This window comes from Tyto alba, unplaced genomic scaffold (assembly GCF_018691265.1).
Source record: "Tyto alba isolate M040663 unplaced genomic scaffold, T.alba_DEE_v4.0 Super-Scaffold_16, whole genome shotgun sequence".
NCBI classification, from domain to species: domain Eukaryota; kingdom Metazoa; phylum Chordata; class Aves; order Strigiformes; family Tytonidae; genus Tyto; species Tyto alba.
Genome location: NW_024881278.1, coordinates 14,186,800 through 14,212,942, shown reverse-complemented (window position 1 = coordinate 14,212,942; position 26,143 = coordinate 14,186,800). Strand labels below are relative to the sequence as shown.

The 26,143-nt window shown below is 47.5% G+C and overlaps 1 protein-coding gene across 1 annotated transcript in view; it reads right to left on the bottom strand.

Annotated features, from left to right (window-relative positions):
• Positions 1 to 21,563, bottom strand: part of PARP1 (poly(ADP-ribose) polymerase 1) — a 34,974-nt gene extending 13,411 nt beyond the window's left edge. The window contains exons 1-12 of the mRNA XM_042789641.1: positions 21,382 to 21,563; positions 17,372 to 17,534; positions 16,368 to 16,486; positions 15,079 to 15,293; positions 9,582 to 9,678; positions 7,804 to 7,920; positions 6,654 to 6,830; positions 6,067 to 6,208; positions 4,320 to 4,460; positions 3,376 to 3,618; positions 2,291 to 2,359; positions 1,405 to 1,537 (exon numbers count right to left, since the gene is read on the bottom strand). Of these exons, the coding sequence (XP_042645575.1) occupies positions 1,405 to 1,537; positions 2,291 to 2,359; positions 3,376 to 3,618; positions 4,320 to 4,460; positions 6,067 to 6,208; positions 6,654 to 6,830; positions 7,804 to 7,920; positions 9,582 to 9,678; positions 15,079 to 15,293; positions 16,368 to 16,486; positions 17,372 to 17,534; positions 21,382 to 21,501 (1,736 nt within the window). The 5' untranslated portion in view covers positions 21,502 to 21,563. The remainder of the gene's footprint in view (positions 1 to 1,404; positions 1,538 to 2,290; positions 2,360 to 3,375; positions 3,619 to 4,319; positions 4,461 to 6,066; positions 6,209 to 6,653; positions 6,831 to 7,803; positions 7,921 to 9,581; positions 9,679 to 15,078; positions 15,294 to 16,367; positions 16,487 to 17,371; positions 17,535 to 21,381) is intronic.
• Positions 21,564 to 26,143: the final 4,580 nt, after the last annotated feature.

The following is a 26,143-nucleotide window of genomic DNA, read 5'->3' as shown; positions in this document are numbered from 1 at the left end:
ATACTCTGGCTCTAGACCTCAGTCGAAATGAAATGGATCCTGCAACCACCATGTAACTGCATGCGAGTCAGCCATTTGCATACCATTAATTTTATGGAAGACATTCCCTATCAGCGTCTCCAGGAGAGCAACAGAAGAGCCACCACAGAGCGTATGTCCAAGGACTGGTGTCAAAAAAAAAATGCCCAGTGTTAAGTCACCAGACCTCCAAGCCCCAAGGATAGATGTGTGGACAGCAGGAATAGAGAGGATATGTATCTCCTCAGTCAGTGCTTCACAAATACAAATCTTCAGACTATTGGGGTCATATATTTGAAAAACAAACACCATGCATCCTCTACCCTGTGTCTCGAAGTCCTAGAGCTCAGATTTTTAGAGAAATCAAGTAATCCAATCATTTGTTTTCATTACTGACACCACATTTGGTGAGCTTCCATTGTATTTATAGGGATACAATGAATCAACCTTTCCAATTTGAGAGGCACAAAATGTAGGCACTGAGATCCCTCCGTGTACTGAATCACAAGTTCAGTTAAAAACCCCACATACAAAAGCCAACAACAAAAGCCTATTATGAACATTAAGTGTGATAAATACAGCAGGGATGAACCAGGGTCCTTGCTGACCGGTGTTAGTTTTCATGGATTTCTGTGCATCCCTTACATGCCTGAGGGGGGGCAGTTTCATTTTAAAGAACCCTCTCCATTTCTTTATCTATTCAGTAGTGGAACCACTGGACACCTCTGCCATGTGTCTGATGAGACTGCAAAGCTAAAAACATGATCATTCCCTGACCATTTCAGTGCATTTTGTTAAGCCTCAGAGCACTCAATTCAGGACTACATCGTGGTAGAATAACCAGAACTTGGTTTTGTTTCCCAAGGTTAGAGATCTGCAATTAGAAGACAAGTGTAAGTTGGTGAATATGAAAAAGATTCCCAACAATGCCGACTGCAAGTGTGAGGGCTTAATGTTAGAACAGAGGAACCTCCAACAAATTCTGCTTTTTTCAAGGGCTAATCCCACCCAAAAGACACCAACTGTACATGCCTTGCTCATCCCAGGATGCAGGAATGGACACTACTAGGGGCAATTCTGCAAACTTACTCATCTCCCTGCTTTGATTTTGTCAACACCACAAAGAAATATCTTCACACAGAGCAGAGATCTCTCCATGGGTGGTTTGTTGTTTGGTTGTTCTGTAGTTTTGGGGTCTTATTAGTGGGTTTGGGGAGGTTTTTTTTTGTTGTTGTTTTCTTTTTTGTTTGGGTTTTTTTTAAACTAAATATACCTATCCATATTTCCTCACAGAGACATTTTACTCATACTTTGCTTTTGTGGATGTCAAAATCACAGTATCAGAAAAAAGTGAACAGAAGTATTTGTGGGGAAAACTAAAATCACCTGTTCTCTCTGTCATCCTCTAGCAGCTGCAGTTTATAATAGGAATTTGTTCCTTTCACAATATCTACTAGGCCCAGAGTTGCACTGAAAATCTTTCCACCTTTTTCAAAGACGTGAGCAGAATCCTCCAAACCTACAGAGAAGAAACAAATTAGAACACAGAGGAGGTTACCATTTTAAGTCTCCTTCCTACATTTGCACTCACACAAATGTTTCATGAAGTAGTATGAATCTTAAAAAAAATCCCACAAAAAAAATGTGACCACATGCTCATTCAAAACTACTTGAAGTCTATTTTCTTTTTAATAAATTGTGAGCATGCACCTTTAGATACACTGGAGTGAACTTCAATTGTAACTAGAGATTAAAAAATTGTAACTTTTCACAAAGGACCACCTAAAATCTAGTATTTAACACTGCACAACTGGCTGGAGGAATTCTTGATACAGCTCCACAGGTGTCACATTAGCAAATGGACTGAAAAACCAAAGGCTGGCCTTGGATGCAGGATGAGTTCTCAGAACAATGTCTGTGCACCACAGGTTTAGAGAGTAGCATCAGTTGTCCCCCAAAGAGTCTGGGGACAGATGCTCATGCCAGACCTGGGGCCTCTGCTGGCTGGGCCTTTATTCACCCCGCTAACAAATGCTCCTGAAGCTGAACAAGGTACATGACTTAGTTTAAGTGGTCCTTCTGGAAGCTGCACTAGGAAATCCTAGAATATCCCACTTTGGATGTCAATCCATATCCCTTGATAGCAAGAAAAAATGGTTTAAAAATTTCACATTCCTTTTATGGAACCCTTAGCCTTTCACAGAAAAGCATTTTGCAAATGACCACCCATCCTGAAGACGGTGTGTGGTACAGACCCATTGTTATCACTCACCAGAATCAGGATCTACTGCTGCTCCACCCTTAACTGTTAGCTTCATTTTCTTTTCAGACTTGCTAGGTCCTGTACAGAAAGAGAGAGTTAATTTTTTTCTTAGGCAGGCAACACAGTCTGACTTGAATCAACATTCAAATTCTCAATTTACATAATTATCACCCTAAGGAGACTTCGAATCAGATTCCCAGTATAGGAGCACAGTGACTTCAATGGCTTTTTCTACCTGGCTTTAGCAGTCAATTCACAGCCCCCACTCCGTCAATTAAATGAAAAATAAGATCTACCCAGATTCTATCTATCTCCACCCTTCTGGCCCCAAGGGGTGGGCTATGGCCTAATTCTTTTCACCTGCACAGCAGTTAAGAGTCACAGATGTGGTTATGTTTAAGTGGAATTTAAAAACCTCAGTGTGTGGAGGGTGTTCAGGTCCCCTGGAGATGCCACCTCTGTGAGATGGTCTGGCAATAACATACCCAATTGTATGACAGAAACCTATGTTTGGAGGACATGGAGAAGAATGGCCTCTGAAGATAGGTGAGCAGATCCAGCGGTTCTGTTCACTGTCCAGCATTAATAATGCAAGCTCTCTATGGCATTGGTAAGGAATGCCACTGGTGTTGAATATTTTTCCTCCTCCATTAAAAAAAAAAAAAAAAAAAAGTTGTGTTCTAAACCAAGTAGAACAAAGACCCACTGCTCTGGACCCCAATATTTTCTCACTTGCTAACACCCTTTGGGAGTCATGGTAGTGTCTGTCACACCTTGGTGCCCCAGCACCTCCTTGGAGCTGCAACACTGACCCAAACTGGCAGAGGAGCTGATGTGGTATGAGGTTGAGCCTGGCCACATACAGCACAGGAGATCACTGAAGCAAGACTGAACTGGAGGAAACAAGAGCCAACTCTGGAGACAGCTTCATGTTTACTGAAAGCTAGCCTTGCCCTGAGGTCTCATTATTTAAATTTATTATGAGAAAAAGGACAGAGAACTCAGGGAAAGGGCAGATAGACTATACCCAGGTTTGCTTTGTGCATGCACAACACTGAGCAGGCCTGAGGAGAAACAACCGCTTTGTTCTTCACCTTGTTCTTCTTTGACCTTCCCAGCACTCTTCATATTTGGGGGCTTGCTGCACTTCCCATCCACAGCCATTTCCTCATGCTCCATTTTCACCTCTGCACCCCAAGGTGAAAGTGCATGGAGAGACACAAGGTCCTGAAATTCCTTGCTGGAGGATTTTACATCCTGAAGAAACTCCTCTGAGACCACACGGACTTTGGCCTCCTTCACTTCTTCCATCTTCTTGCTCATTTTCTCCACATCCTCTGCAGAAGCAGGGTGGGAAACGAGAGAAAAAAAAAAAGGCATCAGTGAGGTTTCAGACTGTAGTCCCTCCCTCTGTCCATGATTCAGTGCTCTCTAACACTTTGTGAAAACACAGTTCCACCACATTTTGGATTCGCCATGTTCTTTGCAGTGCAAAATCCCCATCAGCTCAAAAGCTGCAGCCTGGGCTAGAGCAGAAGCACTCCTGTTTTAGCAGGCTGGTCCAGCCCTCCCCTTCCCAGAGCTGGGCTGGGGCTGTACCAGTCCCTCTTGGAACCCCTGGCAGGTGGGAGCAGATCTCCTACCTCAGCAGCCAGTTTGCACCTTGACTCCAACAGGGAGAAAAAGCAGACCCTAAGGTGCCAGCAGAGAAAACAAGTGCCCTCAGGCACCCACAGTCAGCTCTGCAGCTTCTCCAAGGCACGAATGGACACAGCCCCCAGCAAGGCTGGCTTGCACACCTCCTCGGTGGGCATGCAGAGCCTTACGGCACAACCTGCAGGGTTAATGTGCTAGGTAAGTGAAACACAAACAGCACATATCTGTCTTCACTTTTTAAGCACACTAAGTCCACGTGCGCACACAAAACACTCGCCCTAATCCAAACACTGATCCCCAGACAGCTCCGAAGATGCATATGCTCTGTAATCTGCTCAGCTCTGTTACCAGTGCTACCAGTAACCAAGGCACAGCTGCTCACTCTGTGTGCTGATGCACAGGGTGGCCTTGTTAGCTGTTGTTGTCATCTTTCCTCCCAGGTCTTCCACAATGCTCTTCACCTCCTCCTTGTTCTTTGACAGCTTTCCAAGAACCAGGATCTTCATGTTGGTCAGCGGTTTGTCTAGGGGTTCGGAAATAACACAGCATGTTAGGAACAGGCACAGAGCCCACTGGACAAATAATAAGCACGAAGGGACAGCACTCCCCACACTCTGTACAGCGAGCCCAGCTGGCAGGCAGACACAGGTTCAAGCAGGTCTCACCTGCGCTAAGCAAGTGGGAGGAAGCTCTCCTTCACCTAGGAAAGGCAACAAAGCTCAGCACCCACCAACAAACAGAAAGGATGGAAGACAGGGAAGATGGATATGTAGACACATTATTTGCCTGCCTTTTTTTTTTAATGGAAACAAAAAAATCAGTCTGCTTCAGCACTGTGCTACTAGACTCCGCTTTGCTTCCCTCTTCTTTTGATGCCTGGACAGCATGGGAGAAACTTACTGCAACATGAAAGCTTCTGACTCTTCAAAAGGAAATCTGTTTTTAAGGGGCTGGGGAAAGAGGATTATCTCCCAAGCTACAGTGTTCCTACATTACAGTACATTCAAGTCTCTTGATCTTATAGACAGTACAAGGCTGTATTATGCAAACCCCATAACAAGTCAGGAGCAAACTGTTAACCATCTGAGGCTCCATCACATTATCACGTTAACACTTTGCAATGCAGGTGGGTCCAGGACATGGCAAGTGTCTAAGAACGTATCTGCACTGCTAAAGATAAATGCTATTAACTCTGGTTGACCAACTGAGGGTTTTGTTTCCTCTTCTCCCTGCAACTCAAATTAGTTAGGCTGCTAGCCAACAAAGTAGCCTGGCTTTAATCCTGGTCAATGTTTTGAGTTTACTTTCAGGGCACACTGTGACTGGAATCAACTTGCCAGTCAGAACCAAGACCTGGGTCACTTGGTCTTCATTAATAAAATAACATAACCTGGGTAAAATTAGACATGCAGAATTACTCCCACCCTTTCACCATGTGACAATAATCCCCTGCTCCCAAAACAGCTATGACCAGGGCTAAAATGGCTGAATAAAAAAGATGTCAGCATAGCTCTTAGTGGACAGGCTATATCACCAAAGCATGCTACTTATTCCGGCAGCTCATATGGAATTCTGGAGTCCAACCTTTTGCCAATTTGTGGGCTGCAGACAGCATATCTATTTTGCATAAGGGGAGTCAGTGATTGGTAAAGCCAAATCCCAACGGAGTATTTAAAAAAAACAGAAACAAAAATCCTCTTGCCTTAAAACCTAACATGATGTGGAATATCTGGTATTAGGGAGGTCCCTGGATGTTCCCCAATAAACCAATGAAGAAGGCATTTCACAGCAGGTCTCGCTTGGGATGTATTTTGCAACATCAGCCTTTAAATTTCTGATTCATTACAAACACAATTTCCTCACCATCCATCGGCAAACACCCAAAATGGTTTGTTAGAAAACAACCAGGACCTCAAGCCCATGTCACCGGACAACCCACCACCATACCAGGGGCTACCTACACGAGGAAGATGAAGCACATGAGACTCTGCTATGATGGTTTTTACCAGGAGAACTCTGCCTGCTTTGGGGACAGGAGAACAGCATGCTTTTTCAGGTGGCAGGTTTGGCTGGGAAGAGCAGTACACCCCATGCTGAACTCCACTGACCCACTCCCAGCCAGCGCTTACCTCTGGGTGCAGACACGGTCTCTGCCAAAGGAGCAGATGCGGAGGGAGGAGGCACAGAGTTCACGGTTGCAGCATCTGGAGGGAAGACCCTGTCCTGCTTCTTACACTTGAATTTCTTCAGGTAAGGAATTTCCCGAAACTCCTGTGGGATGGGAGTATAAGTAGAGTTTAAAACCAACAAATACTATTGTAAGATCTAAAGGCTAGATTAAGCACTGGCCAGATGTTGGCATTTACTGCAGGTCTTGGAAAGGATTTCTGAGATGCTCATACTACGGTAGGCAAATACCCACTTTACTGAGTAGGAAAACAAAGCTATTAGAGGGTAAATGATGGGTTTCAAATCAAATCAGCAACAACTCTTCCAATTTAGTGTTACTGGAAAAAATATGATTCAGTTATGCATTAGCTGCCTGCCCCGGGAGGGATGTAGCTGTGACAGGACCTGCACGCTGCCACAGCCGCTCAGCACTGCAGCACACGCTGCTCTCTGGCACCTAATGCTGCTTCTTATTCAATCTCCTTACAAGAGGTAACATCAGTTAAGAAACATGCTTCAGATTGTCAAATCTGTAGCACACACTCACCTTTGGGATTACCCAGTCTTTCCTGTTGGGAGTCTGCGTTTTAGCAACACACTTAGTCCAGGCAGTGATATCCCCTGAACAGTAATATGCATCACTCTTGAACACAAACTGCCCCTTACACTCCTCGCAGGGAAGCAGAGCTCCAAATGCCATCCCATCTGCTACTCGGTCCAAAATCTAAAGCAACAAAGAATACAAAACAGGTCATGACAGGAGGAGGCTGGAAGCCCACGCATTATATTAAACTGGGCTGCACACTAAAATAACTGTCAGGCTGCTGGCACGCAGACGTAGACATTTCCAGCGCCCGTCATGCACACGCTGCACATAAATCAAGACTCCTACCAGCACCAATTGATTTACGACACCTTAAAGACATGACTTGAAGTTTCCCCGTTCACACCGCGTCTGCTCACACCCATGGCTCGCAGTCTCTCCTGTCTGGATTCGGCATTCAGGAGAGCATACCTACCACACAGCACCCGGCCTGGCAGCCCTGCCCGAACAGCCGAGGAGCAGCCGAGCTACTGCATCTGAGCACATGAGTAGGTAGGTGGGAATGTAGGCTCAGACAAGTCCCCGTTTTCCTGCCTAGAGAGTATTTCTTGACCATTTTGAGTCTAGACACTTCCCACATCCCAGCCCACACTCCTTACTAAGAATCTTAATAAATACAAATACTTAAAGCGATGTGTGGCTCCGAAAGAGAGAAGACTTTCACAAGTTACACAGACTGAAAACTGACTGTTTTTAGAAAAGATACCAAGAAAGAATTTGTGCAGTTTTTGCTGCTTTTTGCATAATTTTACAGTTGAGGGAAGCAATGCAAAGCACTGTAACTAAGTTGCTCTTGAAGAGCCAGCAACAAAAAAAAGCATGGAACAGTTTGGGCATATCAGAACAAAGGCACATCACAGACTAAGTTGCTGAATTCAGCATCACACACCACCCAAAAGCCCTTCACAAGCAAGCGAACAGCAATATCATCAGTCCTGGGGCAAAAGGACTGGGCTTTGCACTGAATTTCTTTCTGAAGTGTTATGTTAGGAACATACTTCAGACTCGTGGACCTTGCAGCAATATTGGTTTGGGTCAGCTTCACCGAATCAAAGACCCAGCAGACATGCAAAGCAACTACAGACCAACTCACAGCATTCTCCCCTGAAGGAACTTCCTGCTTGTTGGCGATCAGCAGCTCTTTCAGGTCATTAGTGGAGCAGACCTTCCTCAGCTCATCCTTGATGCCCCAGATCAGCTCTGTTTGCTCCTGTTGACAAAACCCAGCAGTTTAGCTACTTGCAATTGATTGCTTTCTAAGAACACTCCTGAAACTGCAGTATATGGACAAGGTTTTCGCAAGACCATGGCATCTTAAATGCAGACTGTGAGATGAAGAGCATCAAGAAACGATAGCTTTACCAAAAGGGAGAGTCACACATTTTACTCAAAAACCTGTAACAGGTCTTTAAAGCCACATGCTTCAGATTTCAGTATGAATACACAAGCACATCACAGCTTCAGCAAATACCTTCTTCTCAAGATTACATGCAGAAGGACATCACTACAGGATACTACACAAATTGATACCTCTCCATTATGTACATGTGAAGAAAGGCCACGGAGTAACCTTTACAGAACTATCCCACACTAGAAGGTACAATAAAAACTCACTAGAAGGTACAAGAAACACTAACAAGACAGTTAACTTATGTAGCATGGAACCCATGTTTCTATCACACTTCTACCCTTAGCAAGTATCACCTAACTAGTCGACGCTGACAACACTGGGGACGTGGCTGCACTTGAGCCTACATTAAAACACAAATCAGAAATGCTGATTGGGCACTGTTCTTCTTTTAAGCCACCTAAGCATAAGTCACCTGCAGCAGCGCAAAGGTGCCGGCACATTCTTTTGGGCCTCTCTACAAAAGGTGAAAGGGTTGAACAGCAAAGCAGAATCCTAAAATAGATGGTTTCTGAATATTATTCACTGGCTACAGTCAAAAAATGTTGTCTACCCTGGAAGAACTGGTTGACTGTGTTAAATGGTTTAATCTTCAGTGTTAATGATCATGCTTGATGAAATGCTGTTAAAAAAAAAATTAGAGAACCCAAAGTTAACCCTGATCCACAAATCGCCTTGATCTGTCCTGAACATCTGGCACTGCAGAAGCAAAACCTTGATAATATCTCAGCTAAGTTTTGCTGAACATTAAGGTATTGCCACACAACAAAAAAGAAAATTTTTCTTCAAAGGCAGACACACCATTTTTCTACAGCTCCATTAAAACTTCAGTGGCAGCAAAAGCAGCTTGTTATTTTTTTTTCTTGGAAAGTACCTATGCCAAACTTTCAATAAATACAAAATTCCTGATGCTCTATTAGGAATTCTGCCCAATGTATTGTAAACAGTGAAAGGTAGAAAGCTGTGATCTATCACATTTTGTACCCAAGAACTGAACACAGCTCCACAGAGGGTTGAAAAGATATGATTTCTCAGTAATCTAGTTCCACACTTCACCTCTGTTTAATTTTTGCAATGAGCTATTTATTGGTTTCCAGGCTCTCCTGCAACAGTGCTCAGGCTCAGAGTTTCAGCCACCACAGCCAGATGATACAGGAAGAACCACAGAACCAGCCTCCCTGAGAGAAGGCATTTAACATAATCTATTTAAATCCAGTAAGTACAAGTCCTAGAGAAGTTCCTTCCTGTTTTTCAGGAGAAAGCAGCAGGGTGAACTGCCATCAGCAAAGCACCAGTGACAGGGCATCTCCTGTGCCAGGACATGAGGACTGGCTGTGCTGCAACTCTGCCTTGTCTGAGCACCAGGTACAGCCCCTCCCTAGGTGCCACAGCTCTTCACTTAGTGCCTGACACTGCACTCTTCTAACAAAGCTGGGTTTAGGCTGTTATCAGCTAAAACTCACCTTCAGCTGTTTTTCCTGCTTTGATTCTTTCTCTTTTTCTTTTTTCTGTTTCTTTTTCACAGTCACATTTCCATCTACCTCTTCTCCTTTTCTCTTTCTAAGAGAGAAAAACAAAACACACACCCATGAAAGGAAATTATTTAAATGCCCGTCCAACAGTTACCAGAGCTCAGTTTACTGACTGCCAATATCTGAAGAGGCTTGAATATCCTCAGTTTTGGCAGGCAAACCCATTTTTCAAATTCCTCAGTGCTAGATTGTAGACATGCACTTGGCTCTGCAACACGAGCTGTCTCAGTCAGGCCAGGTACCCTGTGGAAAAGCTCTAAGTGTAACTGTATGGTCTAGCAGAAGAGCATGTGAAATGCTGCAACGTTTTCAGGCATGTTCATCTACACCTGTATTAGTTACACCAAAGGCGTACCTAAGAATCACTGAATGTAAGCATACCTCTCCAACTCTGAGGAGGTGTAGCAATGCAGGTTAAAAGACTACAGTGTCTTTCAGCTGAATCGACAGCTTGATTTTTCAGCTCAGACAGTCCATATTGAAATAAAGGACAGCAAACACGGTAACTTCAGTAAGCTAACAACACACTGTGAAACTAGATATCTCCCAGCTAGTTTCTCTTCAGACTGGAATTAAGTCAGGTCTCTGAAATGAGACAGGAGGAAGTTTCTACTTGCAAAGTGCTCTCGGGCCGATGGCGGTTTCATGATAGACTACTGTGCAGTTGTGTGTGAGGAAATTTATGGTTATTAGCTGGGGCCTTAGAGCTGTGCAGGGAGAAGTTACAGAAAACACTGCTCCAGAAAGACTGAGAAGAAGAAGCCAAATGAAAAACGGGGGATTTTGGCAGACTTCAGAACGACAAGAGACCTCAGAGGAAGACCATTTATGTTTCCAGAGTCATGTCATCCCCTTGGTCTGTCTGGCTTCAAAACACATCAATATCAATAAATCAAATCAGTGTGCACTCTTCTTATGGGAAATAAGGGTGAAATTTTGCCCTACTTGAGGTAGGACAGGCCTACAACTTGAGGCAGAGCATGAACGCATCTTGGATTTTGGACTTCATTTTGACAGAGCTACTACAGTTTTGAAACATTAGCTGGGTTTTTTAAGAAAGCATCTGTCTTAACTCTAGAAGCTGTGGCTGATGGGTAAGCCATAAAGTTGACATTCTTGATTGCTCTCCTACTTACAATTTTAAACACTTCACTTTCTTATACTTTGCTACTGTTAAGACTAAACCTGTATGACAGCTTATTAGCTATGAAGCTGCAGGAGGATGTCAAAAGCTACTCTTCTGCCAGAGACTCATGCATGAGACACTAGTAACAGTCCCGGCCCTAAAATTGGACCAAGTTCTCATGTTATTTGCAGTGGCCACGACTAGCCCATCATCAGAACCTCTGACCAAACCATGATTCAGAGTGCTTCTGCAAAACCAGCCCCTTAAAGATTTGCAAAGAGCTCATGGGTTGAGCCAGGGCTACGCTGCAAGGCACAACTATCTCCGGGGGACAACAGCCATGCTGTGCTACCAGCAATTTGCTTGCATTTCTTAAGAAAAACATCATATTCTTTTCTAAATCAGGAGAGCGGGAACCAGCATGGCAGGACTGGATACAGCACACACAAAGCTGTGCCTTCAACAGTCCCCAGGCCAAGCAAGTCCCCTCTCCTCCCCAGCTGCAGCCCTTGTAAGGGGAAGACCAGAACATCCACCAAGCTCTGCCACGAGGATGACTTCTGTAAGGTTTAACAGTCATGGCTACACAACATAACCTGGGAAAAACATACCAGCTTGAGTGCAAAGTGCTCTGCTACACCTTCCCAAGCCAGAGGGCTTAATAATGTAAGTACTTAGGATGGGTGCCCAAATGCTGCATAACTGCGGTGCCTCTCCCTCGGCAGGCTGACAGTCAGGCTGCCTCCAGCAAGCCAGCACTCACTCCTATGCCATAACTTTGTCTCTCAGTCTCAAAAAGGAGGAAAGCCAGCACACCAACTGCTGGAAAGTAATCACTCTGCCAAGAGGTCCCATCACCCAGGGAAAGCATCCGAATTCCAAAGGGGACTCACACTTTTGGCAGCTTCTCCTTAGAGTCAAGGGGATGGCAGGTTGCTCTCCCGGACAGAGTGATTACTGTGCCTGTTCCGGCCACTTGAACAAACTGCAGAGCAGGAGGGATCATCCTGACTGCAGATGGGCACAAAGCTGTCAGTCACCACCTTCTCTTTTGTCCCTGGCTGTGCCCAAGGCTTAAAGCAAACACTAATCATTTTATGCAGCCTGGAGAAAGGAAGGGCAAAGCCAAATTCAGCTTGCATCTTCCCAAGACAACAAGTTTTAGAGCAATCGACAAAATGCACACTGACACACACATTAGTTTTATCTTACATCCTTGGGACCAAACACTGTGTTTCCAACAGCAGTTGGGTGCTACTGTGTCTACCCTTTCTCCTGCTGGGGAAGGGGCAGACTTCACACATCCAACTGGTACAGCCCAACCGCTTGCTTAGAAGGACTGGTACTTACCAGCCAATGCAAATCACTTCTCACCTTTAAGGAAGATACACAACTACAAGATTTATTCCAACTTCTGAGAAGATGAAGAGGGAGGTGAACTGTCCCACTCTAGCCTGGCCTCTCCTTACCATCTACTCTGTTTTTCATGTTCCCCTCCCTACAATGACAGCGAAGGGTGGAAAGGACAGCCACAGCAACCCTGGATAAAGCAAGCAGCTGATGCAGGGAGAAACAAGAACTCCCCTTTTCTCCTCCTCCCAGTAAAGCGCTGCCAAATTGTTGCTGACCCAAGTACTTACCCTCTGCCTCAGACAACCTGTGCAGTTAATCCAGTGCTGCATGACATCTCCAGAATGACACTTTGCTCCTGTCCTGGGCAGCAACTCTACCCAAACAAGCATGTCAGAAAGTAAAGGAAAATATTACAGCTTGGAGCAGCAGCACATGCTACCGAAGCAGCACAGTCAAAGGGAGCTCACAAGCTGCTACTGCATTTCCTACATCAGTATATGAGCACTCTTTCCAGAGAGAAGCTTCTGTTAAGGACACAAGATGCTCTTTCCCCAGGCCTGCAAAACGCTGGCACTTGGGCACGACAGCCTGTGGCCCAGGGGAGGGTCAGCATGGCTCACCCAGAGCTGACCAAGGAAAGGAGCCAGGATCCTTGCAGGAAGCTTTCCCACTTTTGCCCTTCAGAGGGAAAGGATTTTCTAATCTTGGTAGCCCTGCTTGCAACCTCACTTCTCTCATCTGCAATAGGCACGTCACACTGCCAGCCTTACAGAAAGGGCTGACAGAGCAGTCCCAAAGCCTGAGCTTCTCCTCAGAGTACGGGCTAGACATCCAGCAGCAGCACATGAATTTGGATGTGTCACATCTGAACTGCAGAAACATCTGAGTCAACGTACAATCTGGATGCAGCATACTTAGAAGTATCTTCAAGGATCATTTTGAGAATCTCACCTACAGCAGATGCGGTAACTTCCTTTCTGCGAGATGTAATTTCTGTTATCTGACTGAATGCACAAGATGAATTATCAGAGGTAACTGCATCTCATTCAAGCTTCTGGGGTGTTTTTCTTTTGGCTTCTCCAGAACAACTGTGCTTTCTTGACAGAAAAATCACCAGGTAGGAAGCACACCACACCTTTCCACTCATTCTGTTTATTTACACTCATGCTCATTCAGTTTGTTTGACAGACAACTATTTTTTTTTCAATTGACCCTTAATACCCTTGGCTCAAGCATACAGCCCAAATACCAGAAGAAAGGTAGTAGAGCGTACAAGCCAGCCAGCACCTTCATGGTTGAGGGGCTTGTTCACACAGTGCTTAGAAAGCAGGAAAGATGAGACATCCTGCTGCTTTTCTGGCGTGAGGTCCTGGTTCACATTACCCTACATCACCAGTCTTAAGCTTTTTTCCACTGCAATTCTAGGCTTTTATTTACACAGTGACTTGGCAAACTACTCTGTGGCCTCTCTTTACAAAGCCTTCATATTTTGCATAGCATCCCAGAAAAGCAGAGTCAAGGCAGACAAGAGAGACACTCAGACAGTCAAATCTCTAGAGCTTTGCTGAAGACATAGGAGAAAACTACAAATAACCTTATTAAGCTCACACGCTGTTCTAGGACAAAGTGGAACACGTACCTTGGCACAAAAAGCAAAGGACTACTTGAAAAGCTGCAAGTGCATTAAAACACTGCACTACTTACATCCTGCAACACAGAGAGGTAAAATGCCTGGGTGAAAAGCTGGCAGGCTGCTGGGCAGATGCAGACAGCTCGTCTCAGCCTCCAGCAGTCCAGCCGAGTGGGGTGAGCAGCACAGACCCGGAGCAGGGCCCTCCCTCCCCACAGTGCCTGCAAGACCCTCCCCAGAGCGCCCACACCACTGCTGAATGCTTCTGGAGCAAATTCTTGACAACCAAGAATAAAGTCTGGAAGTCGCAGCTGCTTAACAGCAGACGGATCAGTTCCTGCACGCTCCGCTCTGTTACCTATGGCTGAGGATGACATCCACACACACGCGTGGCTGAACAGCACCCCACACCCAGATGCCATGTATCTGGAGGACCAATACTGACAAAGACTGCACAGATTTAACATGGCTACAGCTTCTCAGAACCTGACATCAGTCTCACTGGACAGTTTCATGGTGTATCCTTGCAAAAGTAAAGCTGAATTCAGCCTAGAAGGTACATGGAGAAGGCCAATGTTTTACAACAACAAGATCTTTCCTTCTTGTAGGACCCAGAAACACCTTATGTTCCTTCCTCCACAGGGGTAACGCAACACTAGCTTGTGTTAGAAAGGATGACTCTGTCATTTCAAGAACAAACAACAAAAGTCTTCATTAACAGAGAAAAATTGACCAAAGCTAGCAAGTCACCCAGAAGTGCTTCTCTGTCAGTACAAATTCTGTCAAAAGCCCCCACTAAAAATTTCAATGTAAGTCAATGAAATTTCAGACATACCATAACAGATTTAGCAAACAAAAGCATCCAAGCGTAAGCACTACGGGGCCAGTAAACACCATTATCAGATTCGGTGCCTGTCACAGAACAACAGCTCATAGATAAGAGATGTCAAATCAATTCTCTAACAAGTGGTTCAAGCAGAGAAACCATCACTGATAGCATCACACAAGGATGCGCAGATCCCAGTATCCATTTGTATTAAGCATGCATTATTTTATGGCTGAAAGCCCTGCACCAGTCCTTCAAGTCACAGCTGCTGGTCTCTGCATTTTCTCAAGGCAAGTGGACTGCACACTCCCAGGGATGGGGAAGGGGGATTTGTTTGCTGTCATCTGCCTAAGGTCACAGGAAGGACCAAATCCTCCTGTGACCAATATTCTTTTAACAGAGACAACAACGTCACAGAACATTTATCATGGATGTATTTGAAGGCAAGCAATGTCTCCTCTAGACAACACAGTTTCTTTTATTGACCACATACCCTTCACTTTTGGTAGCTGGGAGCTGCTTCTTCAGAGTTTCTTTATCTTCAGCTTTCAAGATGCTGAAGCCCAGGAGCTGGGTGGCCCCGTAGGCCGGGAGGAAGCCCAGCTCTGCTCGGCGGCTCACAAAGCAGTCCGGGTGGTACCAGTTATCTATCATTCCCAGCTGTGGCTTTTCAGGATGCACCATCTTCTTGGAAATCCGGATCTGGCCCTGATGTAGATTAAAGTTACAGAAGAGCAATTGTTAGGCCATTCTGGAAAGAGCAGGATCCTAACAAGTTGCCAACATGGTGCTTCCCAAACACCTGTAAAATAGCAACAGTTCCTCTATCAAAGCCTACAACTTTTGTTCAAGGCCTTTCACTACAGTTACTCTGCTTTTGTGAGTACTCTTTCTGGGCTAAAAAAAAAACCCAGCTTTTTAGGTAGTTTTCTGTTCAAAAAACCACTCAAAACAGGTAAATCCTGTAGTCTTTACTTCAACTCCCAGTAAGTTTGAACAAGCAAAACTCACACGACCAAAGCCCACATAAACAACTCTAAAAATCAGATTTATGTCCTTATCACTCAAGCATTAGCACTAATATGATCTCACCCCATCTTACTGCAAATGATTTTTCAGATGCTGAACAAGTAGCTATTTTAGGTGCTTTTAGACTGCAATATTTCATGCTCCAACAAGTAAATGTTTACACAAGTCACAGATGTTTCTGCAGGTACAAGCATACCAGCACTGGTGTTTGACCCTTGCCAACTTTACCCAACTGGCAGGTCTATTCACATCCATCAGAGGCTCACAACTTCATTTTGCCAACTGTCTTTCAAAGCAGCTCACCAAGACATGTTCAACTACAGGGCTGCATCATTAATTAGCTCCACCACTGTTTTTGTCTGTTTTCATGGAGTTAGCATGGGTACACTTCACACAAACAGAGCTGGACTAGCTGAGGAGGAGGCCAACACCTCTGCACTGCTGCAACAGGCAGGAAAAGCTGCCGTTAGTGGTGGCTCTATTGCCAGAGAAATGCTGGTGAGAGGCGTTCCAGCCTGCTCTACAACCCAACTGAAAGGAAGCATGGGCAGGTTTGAAGCCCAGGCTACAGTGCCTGAGAGACGCCTTTACTGTCAGCTGTCCAGGATGCAGCTGCTCCTCAGGCACAGAAATGTAACTCTGCAAGTGCTTTCCATATGCAGGACAGAAAGGAAGCAATTATAAAAGTCACTGTTTGAAATGGAACTGGTGGGAGAAAAGACAAGAGATGGAGGACTAAGAAAAGCTTTCTACCTTTTCTATTTTCTGTTCACAGCCTTTGCAAGTACTTCTGTTAGACTTGGCATATTCTGCTGCAAAGTCATTTAGGCTCTTCTCAGCCTTGCCACCTCCTTCCTGTTCGCCTCCTTTTCCTGGAGAACAAAGCAAAAGCAAATACAGAGTTTGGCTTCAAAAGGCATTCCCTTATTTCTTATTCTCTGTCCCAGATTGTTAGCAGTCTGGATTAATAAACCTCTGTGTTCCAGCAACTCATCTGTCAAGAAATTGAATACAGCAAGATAAGAAGTCCATGCTCAAAAGCACTTTTAAAATAGAAAGAGTTCGTTAAACAGCCAGTAGCAATTGTACAGGATTGGTTGTTTAATGATTTTAAAAGAAGGTGTTCAGAACAGACTCTTTTTTCTTCTTTCCTGACAGTAGGATAAAATGAGATCTTACTGAGGAACTGACTGTATGTAACAGGAGTCACAAACAGGTCTGCTTCAAAGCAGAACTCCTCTTTCCAACTGCCAGTTTGCTTTTATTTTTTGTATTATTGCATTTCAATGGGCAGACATCAATCTAAAACTGCCCAGCATCCTCAGTTTACAGAGATGCAGTGAGTTTAGTCTGGTCTGTACTTAGACCCTTCTTACTTGCTCCCTTGACTCATTAGTTCATGGTGTATCAATTTCAAAGAGCCACCATAACCATACGCTGCAGGGAAGGTAACATTAAAACAACATACTACAACAGTATTTGTTTAATAATAAAGGACTGAAAACAAAATACACCAATAGTGATAATAAGAAATATTTGGCAATACATCTGCTAACTGACTCTGCTTTTTGCCCTCATTGATTTAACATGCTGCGTCACACTGTCAGCATCCTAGCCCTAGAGTGGCAATGCCACAGCAATTCTTCTGACACCACTTGCTGAAGGGACACAGCAATCAAATAACCACAATATCAGCTTGAGAAGAGGGAGCATGGTTTCAGCTGAACCTCCAAACACCAGGAGAGACCTCTGCTTACCTCCTCCAGGGCCTCCAGTTTCAATGGCTTTCTTGATTTTCTCCTGATCTTCCCACCGGAGCTCAGGGAAGCCATCGATGTCCACATGGGACACAATTCGAGCCCGCTTCCAGAAGCAGCTGTAGTGGTGCCAGTGAGGGACCTTGCCATCAAACATGGGAGACTAGGAAGAAAACACATTACGCCAGGATGAAGCAACACAGAGAGAATCAAGGGGAAAAAAAAAAACAAACCAAAAACAAAACACGAGATAAATAGGAGTATCTGAGTAAACACAAGTGATTTTTTTTTTTTTTTTTTTTTAAATTAAGAGATGGATAGTATTTAGGACAAAGTTTAAGAATAAAATCTAATATGACAGACAGGCTGCTGGAGGGAGGTCCCAAAGGGGATAGACGTGGAAGGAGCATTTACCTAGCCTAACAAGTTCACCACTCTGCTGCTTAGCTCATCTGTTTTACTCGAAACAAAAAGGTCATAGCCTCAGCGTGGCTATACCAACCCTGAGCAGACAAGAAGAGCTTTCTTCTCTATGAGAATAAGATCATCTGCAGGCATGAGTGAAGCAAAACAGAGGTTGTGGAGAAAAGCAACACCCGTAACAGCACGCCACTCCTCTGCTATGACCTCCTTTGAGACTGCTGCATCCCAAGAGGCTGCTGGCCTCGCACTGCAGGGTCTCTGAGTGCAACATGCCATCCCTTTGAGAGCCACCTCTCAAGCAAACTGTCCGTGCCCTGGAGAGCCCATCGCCAGGCACAGAACAGGAGAGGCAGCTCCAAGAACTGTGGCCCAAAGAAATTCCCCAGGGGGCTGCAGGAGGCAGAGGTAAAATTTAAGGGACGCACTAGAGCCCAAGGAAGTCCTGTATCAGGACAGAAGCATCACCCCAGTCCTCCCCAAAGGGCAGCTCCAGAGCGCCCTGCCTTGTCATGGAAATGCTCCGCTTGCTTATGACTCAGACACATTAAGTACCAACATGGCATCATTCCGGTTACCCATCAGACAAAATAACCGTATAGTGGTTTGGTTCCAAGTAATGCACACAAACAACTGCTGTACTAATAATACTTGGCGTTGTATAATTATTATTACTGATGATACAGAATTAATGACCTAGGAAAGCATTCTACATATCACTCACCAACAGGAGGGAGATCTCCAAGCTGAAAACAACAGCAAAGAGTTTCATGCATGAGCAGCAAAGGAGAAGGAAAGGGCTTCGAAGACCACAGCATGGGACCAGGAGAGCTGGGAGACCTAATTACAACTAACCACTAACCAAAACTGTAAGAGGATTTTCACATTTCCAGCTTGACTCTTTCCACAAGCCAGGATTCAGACTGCCTGGTTACCCTCACAGCATCACAGCCATACAGCAGCCACCCCAGGGTTGCTCTCAGTGCGTCTGGAAGTCACACGTAGCTCTGGCACTGAAAGTTGGTCACCCCTGAGCTCATGTTTGTGGAGTTTTCCTGGAAGACTCCTCATGGTTCTGTCCCTAACACAATGGCTTTGGTGACAACAAGGCACTGGGGCGAGTGGAAGGGGGCAGAGCTGGCTCAATCTTTCAGACAACCATGAAAACAGCAAGTAGATCTCCTCGACCACATGCAGTTGTGTACCTGGAGCACAACTTCTCTCCATGTGGGAGAGAAATGAAACCTCCAGGCAAACTAGACCATGTTTACACAACTTCTCTCAGCTTACCTATCTCTAGACCATTGCTTCCTAAACAAACTATGGAAAAAGGAGAGACCGATTCGCTTTCACACAGCACATGCAGATAACAGAAACTACTCCCTTTCACCTGAAAGCCAAAGTCAAAGCCAAGCTGGACCCACAGGACCTGGGTGCCTGTCCTGTGCCAAACGGAGCAACCCGCTGTCATTCAGAGCTCCTCACTTGAAACGCCAAAACAAAAGGGCAGTTATAGCAGAAATGGCACCCAGATGATGACGTGGCCCGGGCCTCCCTCTAATTTCTCCTGCACAATTTGCAAAAGACCTCGGGTGCACTGAAGGCAGCAGAGGTGGCTCTGCAGGGGATTTCCCCAAGAGCAAACAAGGGGCCTGGCTGCTCTGGTGAAATTCAGGCCCTTTGTGGGAAGGATGCTCAGCAGCTGGGTGTGAAAAGTGTTCTGCTGGCATAAAAACTAGCAGCGGGGAAAAGAAGCCCTCTGCAGAGAGATCAATCTGTTTCAAGAGGTTGGGGGGGGGGGGACACACCAAAACATGCGGTTGGTATAAGACCAGCAGTTTTGGGCAGATGGTTGGCTAAAAGGCAGTGGCTTTCTGAGGGATAACAAGGTCCCAGATGTCCCCCCCCACCTGCCTCCAGGAGACATAATCCTACAAACCCAAACACACTCCCTGAGCTAAGGCACGCTGCAGTCCCACAGGCCTCCGTGCTGAGGAAGGCCGACCCGCCTGGCAGCAACTTAAAGGAAGGGATAACAAACGTGAGGGAGCTGGAGGAAAAGCAGCTGGAGCAGGGGAGGAGGAAGAGCGGAGGCGAGCAGACACCTCCTGTGAGCGACTGAGGGCAGCAGGAGAAACAAAAGAAAAAGGCAGCAGGAACACGTGCAAGCAAACGCCGCAGCTCGGTACCACACAGATAAACATCCTCCCCGGGCAAAGGAGGCTTTGGGGAACAAAATCTGGGACAGGTATTCCCCCCTTCTGGGGTGACCCAGCACCTGCCTCCGACCCGGGCAGCCAGACCTCCCAGGGCAAGGGGCCTGGCCTCCGAGGGGCAGGAGGGACTCTCGGCTGCACATCGCGGTACCTTCTGCAGAAACTGCTCCTCCAGCGGCTGGGAGCCACGGCACCCATCTGCAGGGCTTTAAAAAAGGCTCTAGGGCCTGCACCCCACGCCCTTGCGAGCCTTCCACAACCGCACGCCTGTGCACTCGCTCGTCTTTCACAAGAGGGACAGACGCCAAGCTCAGCCCGCTGTCCGCCTGCACCACCCCAAGGCTGCAGGTGCCTTTTCACTTCCCTCGCCGGAGACAGACCGAGACCCCCCACCAGCCTGGGAAGGCAGCTCCTCGCCCTTCCTCAACAAGCCCCCCCACCTCCGGGGGGGAGCGGCGTTTGCCTCCCCTGCAGAGGGGCCGAGTCCCCTCCCCATTCGCCCACCTCTGGGTGCGATTTCAGGCCGGCCACAACGACAGCGCAGGTCTGCGCACAATTCCCGGCCCTCCAACATCAGACAGGGGGGTCCTGCCCTTCACTCCTGAAAGGAAGCCAGGCAGGTCTCTTCCCCAAAAGGCAAATAATTTGAGCAGAGCTGACAGCAAAACGTGCCTTCGCGTTCAGTTTGGTTAACTGCGGTTCAGCTCTCTGGTTCGTGTCTGCAGAGAGCCAGCCAGCCCTGCAAAAACACCTCTCCACGGCTGGCAGCCCAAGCCTGACCGACAGCCCTGCAGCTCCCCGCGCCGCGAGGGGAAACGGAGCGGGGAAAACACGGGGCCGTTCGCGACCTCCACCGTGATTCAGGCCTCGGCTTTCGCGTCCCGCATGCAAAGCGCCCACCGAGCCGAGATTTCCCCGACCCGAGGCGGCGCACCCCGGGTGGCAGGCGCTTCCCAGGGCTCAGAAAAGCGGAGTCACTGAGCTCGGCCCCCCCCTCCCCCCGGCTCCTGCTCCCCCCCCTCCGCATCCGCCCGATGACAACAAAGAGCCTCTGTGAGCGCCCCCGAGCCCCCCTCCCACCCTCCGCTAAGGCACTTAACGGTGAACTTTGTGCCGCTTCACCTCCAGCCGCCTTCTGCCGGCCCCCGCGGGGAGCGGCTCCCACCCCACCGCCCCGGGGGCGGCGGGGGAACGGCAGGGAGCGGTGGGCGAAGGCGCCTCTGCTAAAAATAAGCCGCGCTCGCCCCCGCGCCGGCGGAGAGAGGCCCGGCCGAGCGGCTCCGAGCCGCCGCGGCGGGCGCAGCGAGCGGAGCCCCGGCCCGGCCGCTCCCGGTGCGGCGCAGAGCGGAGCGGCCGGGCCGCGCCACGCGGTACCTGCACCATGAGGGCGAGGCGCAGCGAGTCCTTGGCGATGCTCTCGCCGCATTTCTTGCAGGAAGCGCGGCCGCTCTTGGCGTACTCCGCCCGGTACAGCTTCTCCGCCGGCTCCGCCATCGCCGCCGCCGCTCCCGCCGCCACGGAGCCGCCCAGCGCCGCGCGCCCGCCACCGCCCCCCGCGCTCCGCCCCCTCCCGCGGGAGCGCTAGCCGAGCGCCCACCCCCCCGCCTTCAGCGATCCCAGCCGGATCTTGCCGCTCGGCGCATCGATTCGGCGTGGCTGGCGGCGCCTGGAACGTTCCGGTTTGCTACAGTGTATGAATGGGGGGGCGGGGGGGGGGGGCGAGAAGCGGCGGCGGGTCACGTGGCAGCGGGGCCGCGCTGCCCCCGGGGCTCCGGCACCGGGATCGGGACCCGGATCGGGACCGCGGGGCCGGCCGCTCCCCCTGGCTCGGCAGAGCCTCCGCGGGGGGTGCGGGTCGCCCCTCTGAGGGAACGCGGCGGGCAGCTTCCTGCCCGGGAAGGTGCAGGCGAGGCTGCGGGGGCCCTGCACAGGGGACCCCCCCCGCAGGGAGGCAGGAGGGGGACGCGGCGGGATTCTGTGTGGTGCCGCTGCCTGAAGTACCCCGGGGAGAGCCCGCCGCGGAAAGCGGGCTGCCTGGGTCTTGGGACCAAATACCCGCCAGATGATTTCGGTCCCCGGCAGGAGGTTCCTCCAGTCCCGGGGGGGTAACAGGATGGGCGCTGGAGAAAGCAAAACCGAGTTACGCCATTAGCTAAATCCCGGCTTTTTCTCCCTTAGAGGAGGTAATATCCTCTACTATCAGCAGAGGGCATTGGTTCTGTAGCTTCCCCGGAGGGAGGAAGAGGAGAGCACTGAAGTAATTCCAAACCCGTGCTAACTACTTGTCCTTAATTTTATAGCGATTCTGGAATTAGGGTTCCACTAAAGCAGGATGTTCCGTCCCGGGTGGGCTTCAGGCACCTTGCGGGGATCAGTCGGAGCTGCACACCGGCACCTCGGCAAACCTGGACGGCCTGAGATGTTAATGCTCCTCCGATCTTGTACTTTCCATCTCAGGCTGTCCCAGCGTTTGTGGGGAACGTGCGCGGCGTTTGCCCTCCGACAGCCTGCAGACTGCGCCGGGGGGATGAAAAGGTGTACCATGAAAACAGCGCTACAGGTTTGGGGAAGCAGGAGGGAAATAAATGAATAATAAATTCTGTAAAGCACTAGATGGTGCTGCAGACACACTGTCAGATACAGATGCTCGATACAGCAGAGTCTTTGCTGTTTCTAATTACTTCTCACCGAAGTTCCTGAGCCAGACACCGGTGGTTGAGAGGCAGATCGCACGTTTAGTCTCACCCTGGAGTAAAGCGAAGGTCGCAGGAGAGCTCACCCAGACGATCGGAGCGGGAGCTGGTTGCTCCCCGTGCTGCCCGGCATGTCTGCCAGTGGCTTTGCCCAGTTCAAAGGTGACTAGCAGTGAACTGTGGAGTTGCAGTCACCCATTTCAACAAACTTACTTCCACCCTGCTCCATCCAAGGTTTTCCAAGAGAAAACCAAATTACACACAAATAAAGTTTGACTCACAAGGGTTGTCCTGAGTCAAGTCAATGGCCTGTTTCAGTGGGATCCCACCTTTCCCAGTGACCGTTTGCCAGGAGCTGACATAAGAAAGGCCAAGCAAGCAGTACTTGCTCTCCCAAATATTTCCCAGCCTCCTGAGATTTGTGGCTCAGAGATTTCCTGCATGCCATTACCCCGGGGGAAATTTTTCGTCCAAGAATTTGTCCAGTTTCTCTGAAAATACTCTTTTGTTTTATATGGTATTTATTTATAGGGATTGAGCAAAAGAGAAATGGCTTCTTGTTAGTGTTTCTTCCAGCTGGGGCCATTTTTACTTGTAAGGAAAGGCAGCTCTATCTAAATACCAAAGCACTGCTCCACAGCCTGCAGCCTGGAGACCGGCAGGGGATCTGTAAGATACCATGAAGCAGTCTACAGATCCATACACAGACATTCACAGGCAGGCGGGCATGAAAAGAAGCAAAGAAAGTGACAGAAACAAATGGCAGTTTGAAAATTAGCCTAATTTTTTTTTGGTTATGAATGCAGACCACTAAATTAATACTATACAAAATGGGATTTAGTGGATTTTCTTTTTTAAAAGGAATAGGTGGTTCTTCTGTATGAATGAGCTCAAACACACTGCTTGAAAGGATTGAGCTCAAATCTCTGGGCACTTTACCTCTCCAACCTTACTTTGAGAATGTGTACAGGTGTCTGTATGGTTATAACCACTATAAGTCTTGCTTTGAAACAGGAATGTCTACACAAAAGGAATTACATTGTTATGATTCTTTTTACTGCAATGCAATTTCTTCTGTAGGCAAACTCTCATCCCGATTTGTGGTGTTAGAGTTGTCAAATCACATTAATCCCTTTCATAAATCTATTGATCTCAACGGACCTGCCTCGTTCTGCATCTTTGTTTCCCAAGTGTGGTGTGCGGATCACAACACATCCCTTCCCCTCTCCCAGGGCAGTGGGGGACCACTGAGTTAGTGCTTGCACAGGGCTCCCAGGAACACAAACAGTGCTGAGGATGCTACATTTTGTTACAAACCAGAGAATGCTCTGGCAGCAGCTGTGAAAAGGCCACTTTCCTGGGGGACCACCGTGTTAAGTAAATCCAGTATCTCAAGAGCCCTGGTGTTTGGCTGCTGTGTATTACTAGAGGCTGCAGCAGGAGCAGGAGGAGTTAAAGAGGGAAAGATTTTTATGATCCCATGCAGGCTGCCTACATCCCTTTCAAACAATATTCCCACCTCAGTGGACTGCTGACTTTTGGGATCCTACTGCATGACAAGTGCTGCACGGACATGTGAGACCAATGGTTTGTTTTTCGTCTCTGTTGCCAGAGCAGAAATCATGGGTTACAGCACCAAAATCCTTGGAGATAAGTTTTGTTTATCTCCCAGTACTGACGCTGAGATGCCAAACTGGCTGCTGGTGCTTACAGTGTGGAGCTTGCCAGGAAATACCCATCACGTATGTGACCACGGGCTCCCACTCCCATAGCTGGCTGCACTGCGGACAGGTATGTAGGTGAGGAAGGGGATCTTATCAAAGGGTCTGATCTGCAGGCTTTGTCATAAATGTCAGGATAGCTGGTATTTTTCTTAAAGCCTCTGTTTCTGGAGTCATGTGATTACATAGGAATCTCGCCCTTATGATGCCCCCAGCAATTTCTGACGTTCAGAAGCAAAACCCAAAAGCAGAGAAGAAAAGAGCAACCCAAGAAACCCCAGCTCTGACAGTTTTGAGCGTCTCATGATGTGAAACGCAATGCCAAGCACTCAGGTGCCTGGCCTGTGACTTCAGGGCACCAAAGAGAATTGTCTTTTCCTTTCTGGGCCATTTTGCATTAGATTCCTCTGAAAGCCAGAGGGAAGCAGGTCAAACTCCTGGTACCAGGAAGCCACAAGATATCTCTTCGGTGTCACAGGACCAAATGCTTCCCCTCACATTGTGCTGACAGTACCCTGAGCACTAAATCTTCCAGGCTGTGTTGCTTTGGGCTCCATTTCTGACACATGCTTGAGATGCCTTCCTACAAGATTTCCACCCCACTAAGCGTCTCACAAAGGGTGAGAAAACGTTGGACGTCTATAGAGAACATTATTGTTTATAGCTTGTAGGGGAGTCAGAACTGGTTTTGCTCAAGTCTGGGTTTGTTGCTGCGAGAGACTTCCTATTATCTGGCCTTCAATACTGGACAGCTTGAGAGTTTTGTAACAAAAATATGTTCAGTGCTAGGTTATCCTGTCTATACTGATGGTCCACTTCTTTCATGCTGCTGCACATAATCAGTATGGCTGGCATGGCCTTGTTTGCATTGAGGCAACAGGCTACTGGCAACAACTGCTATGGCTCAGCTGTGCCTCCCTTGCTTATGCAAGTGATCATCAGTGCCACTACACCAGTGGGAAAGGGATGCAAGATCACTCACCCCACATCTAACTGAGCGCCATATTGTCTTTTCTTTCCACTGAATAAATCAGAGGGCTTATCTTCCAGTCTGGAGGTTCTAAAAAATGTTTTGAATAGCTTAGTAACCTCCCATGGCTCCTCTTTCCTGGATAATAATTAACATACGCAGTCTTTTAAGGTGAATTTAGAGTGTTCCTGCAGGCTAGAGGTGAGGTTTTGGTGCCCAGAGCTGACTTCTTTCTCAGACCTCCTGAGCAATTCTGCATTACAGACCAGCACAGAGCTCTCTGGGAAGCAGCTCTGATGGTTCCTCCATTCTTTAAAAAGCTTCCTTAAATAAACCTGGTTTTTTCAGCTTTCCAGATGCCTTGGAAAATAGATGTGGGAAGAGGCAAGGAAGGAGGGGTGATAGAGGAGAAGCAGCATTTCAGACTCACTGGGAGCTTAACTGAGCAGCCTTTTCTCAGTAAATTCAGTGGAAACGTAACAGTGGTGTGACTTACACATCCTGAGTCTGGGGAAGATCATAGTCTCAAGTCAGTGCAGAGAGCTGAGTGCAGCCACAGTTCTTGCTGTAGTTAGCATCTGGGTGCTTGCCGGGCTCTGAGGTTATTCACTCTGACATTATCCCTGTTTAGGAAGGACTGTGCCATTATCCCTGTTTTACAGTCCTCATGCGGCAACTGAGACACAAATGACTATTTGATAAAATTAGAGATTGGGAAATTAAAAAAGGGTAAAAGGAAATTTGTTTTCATG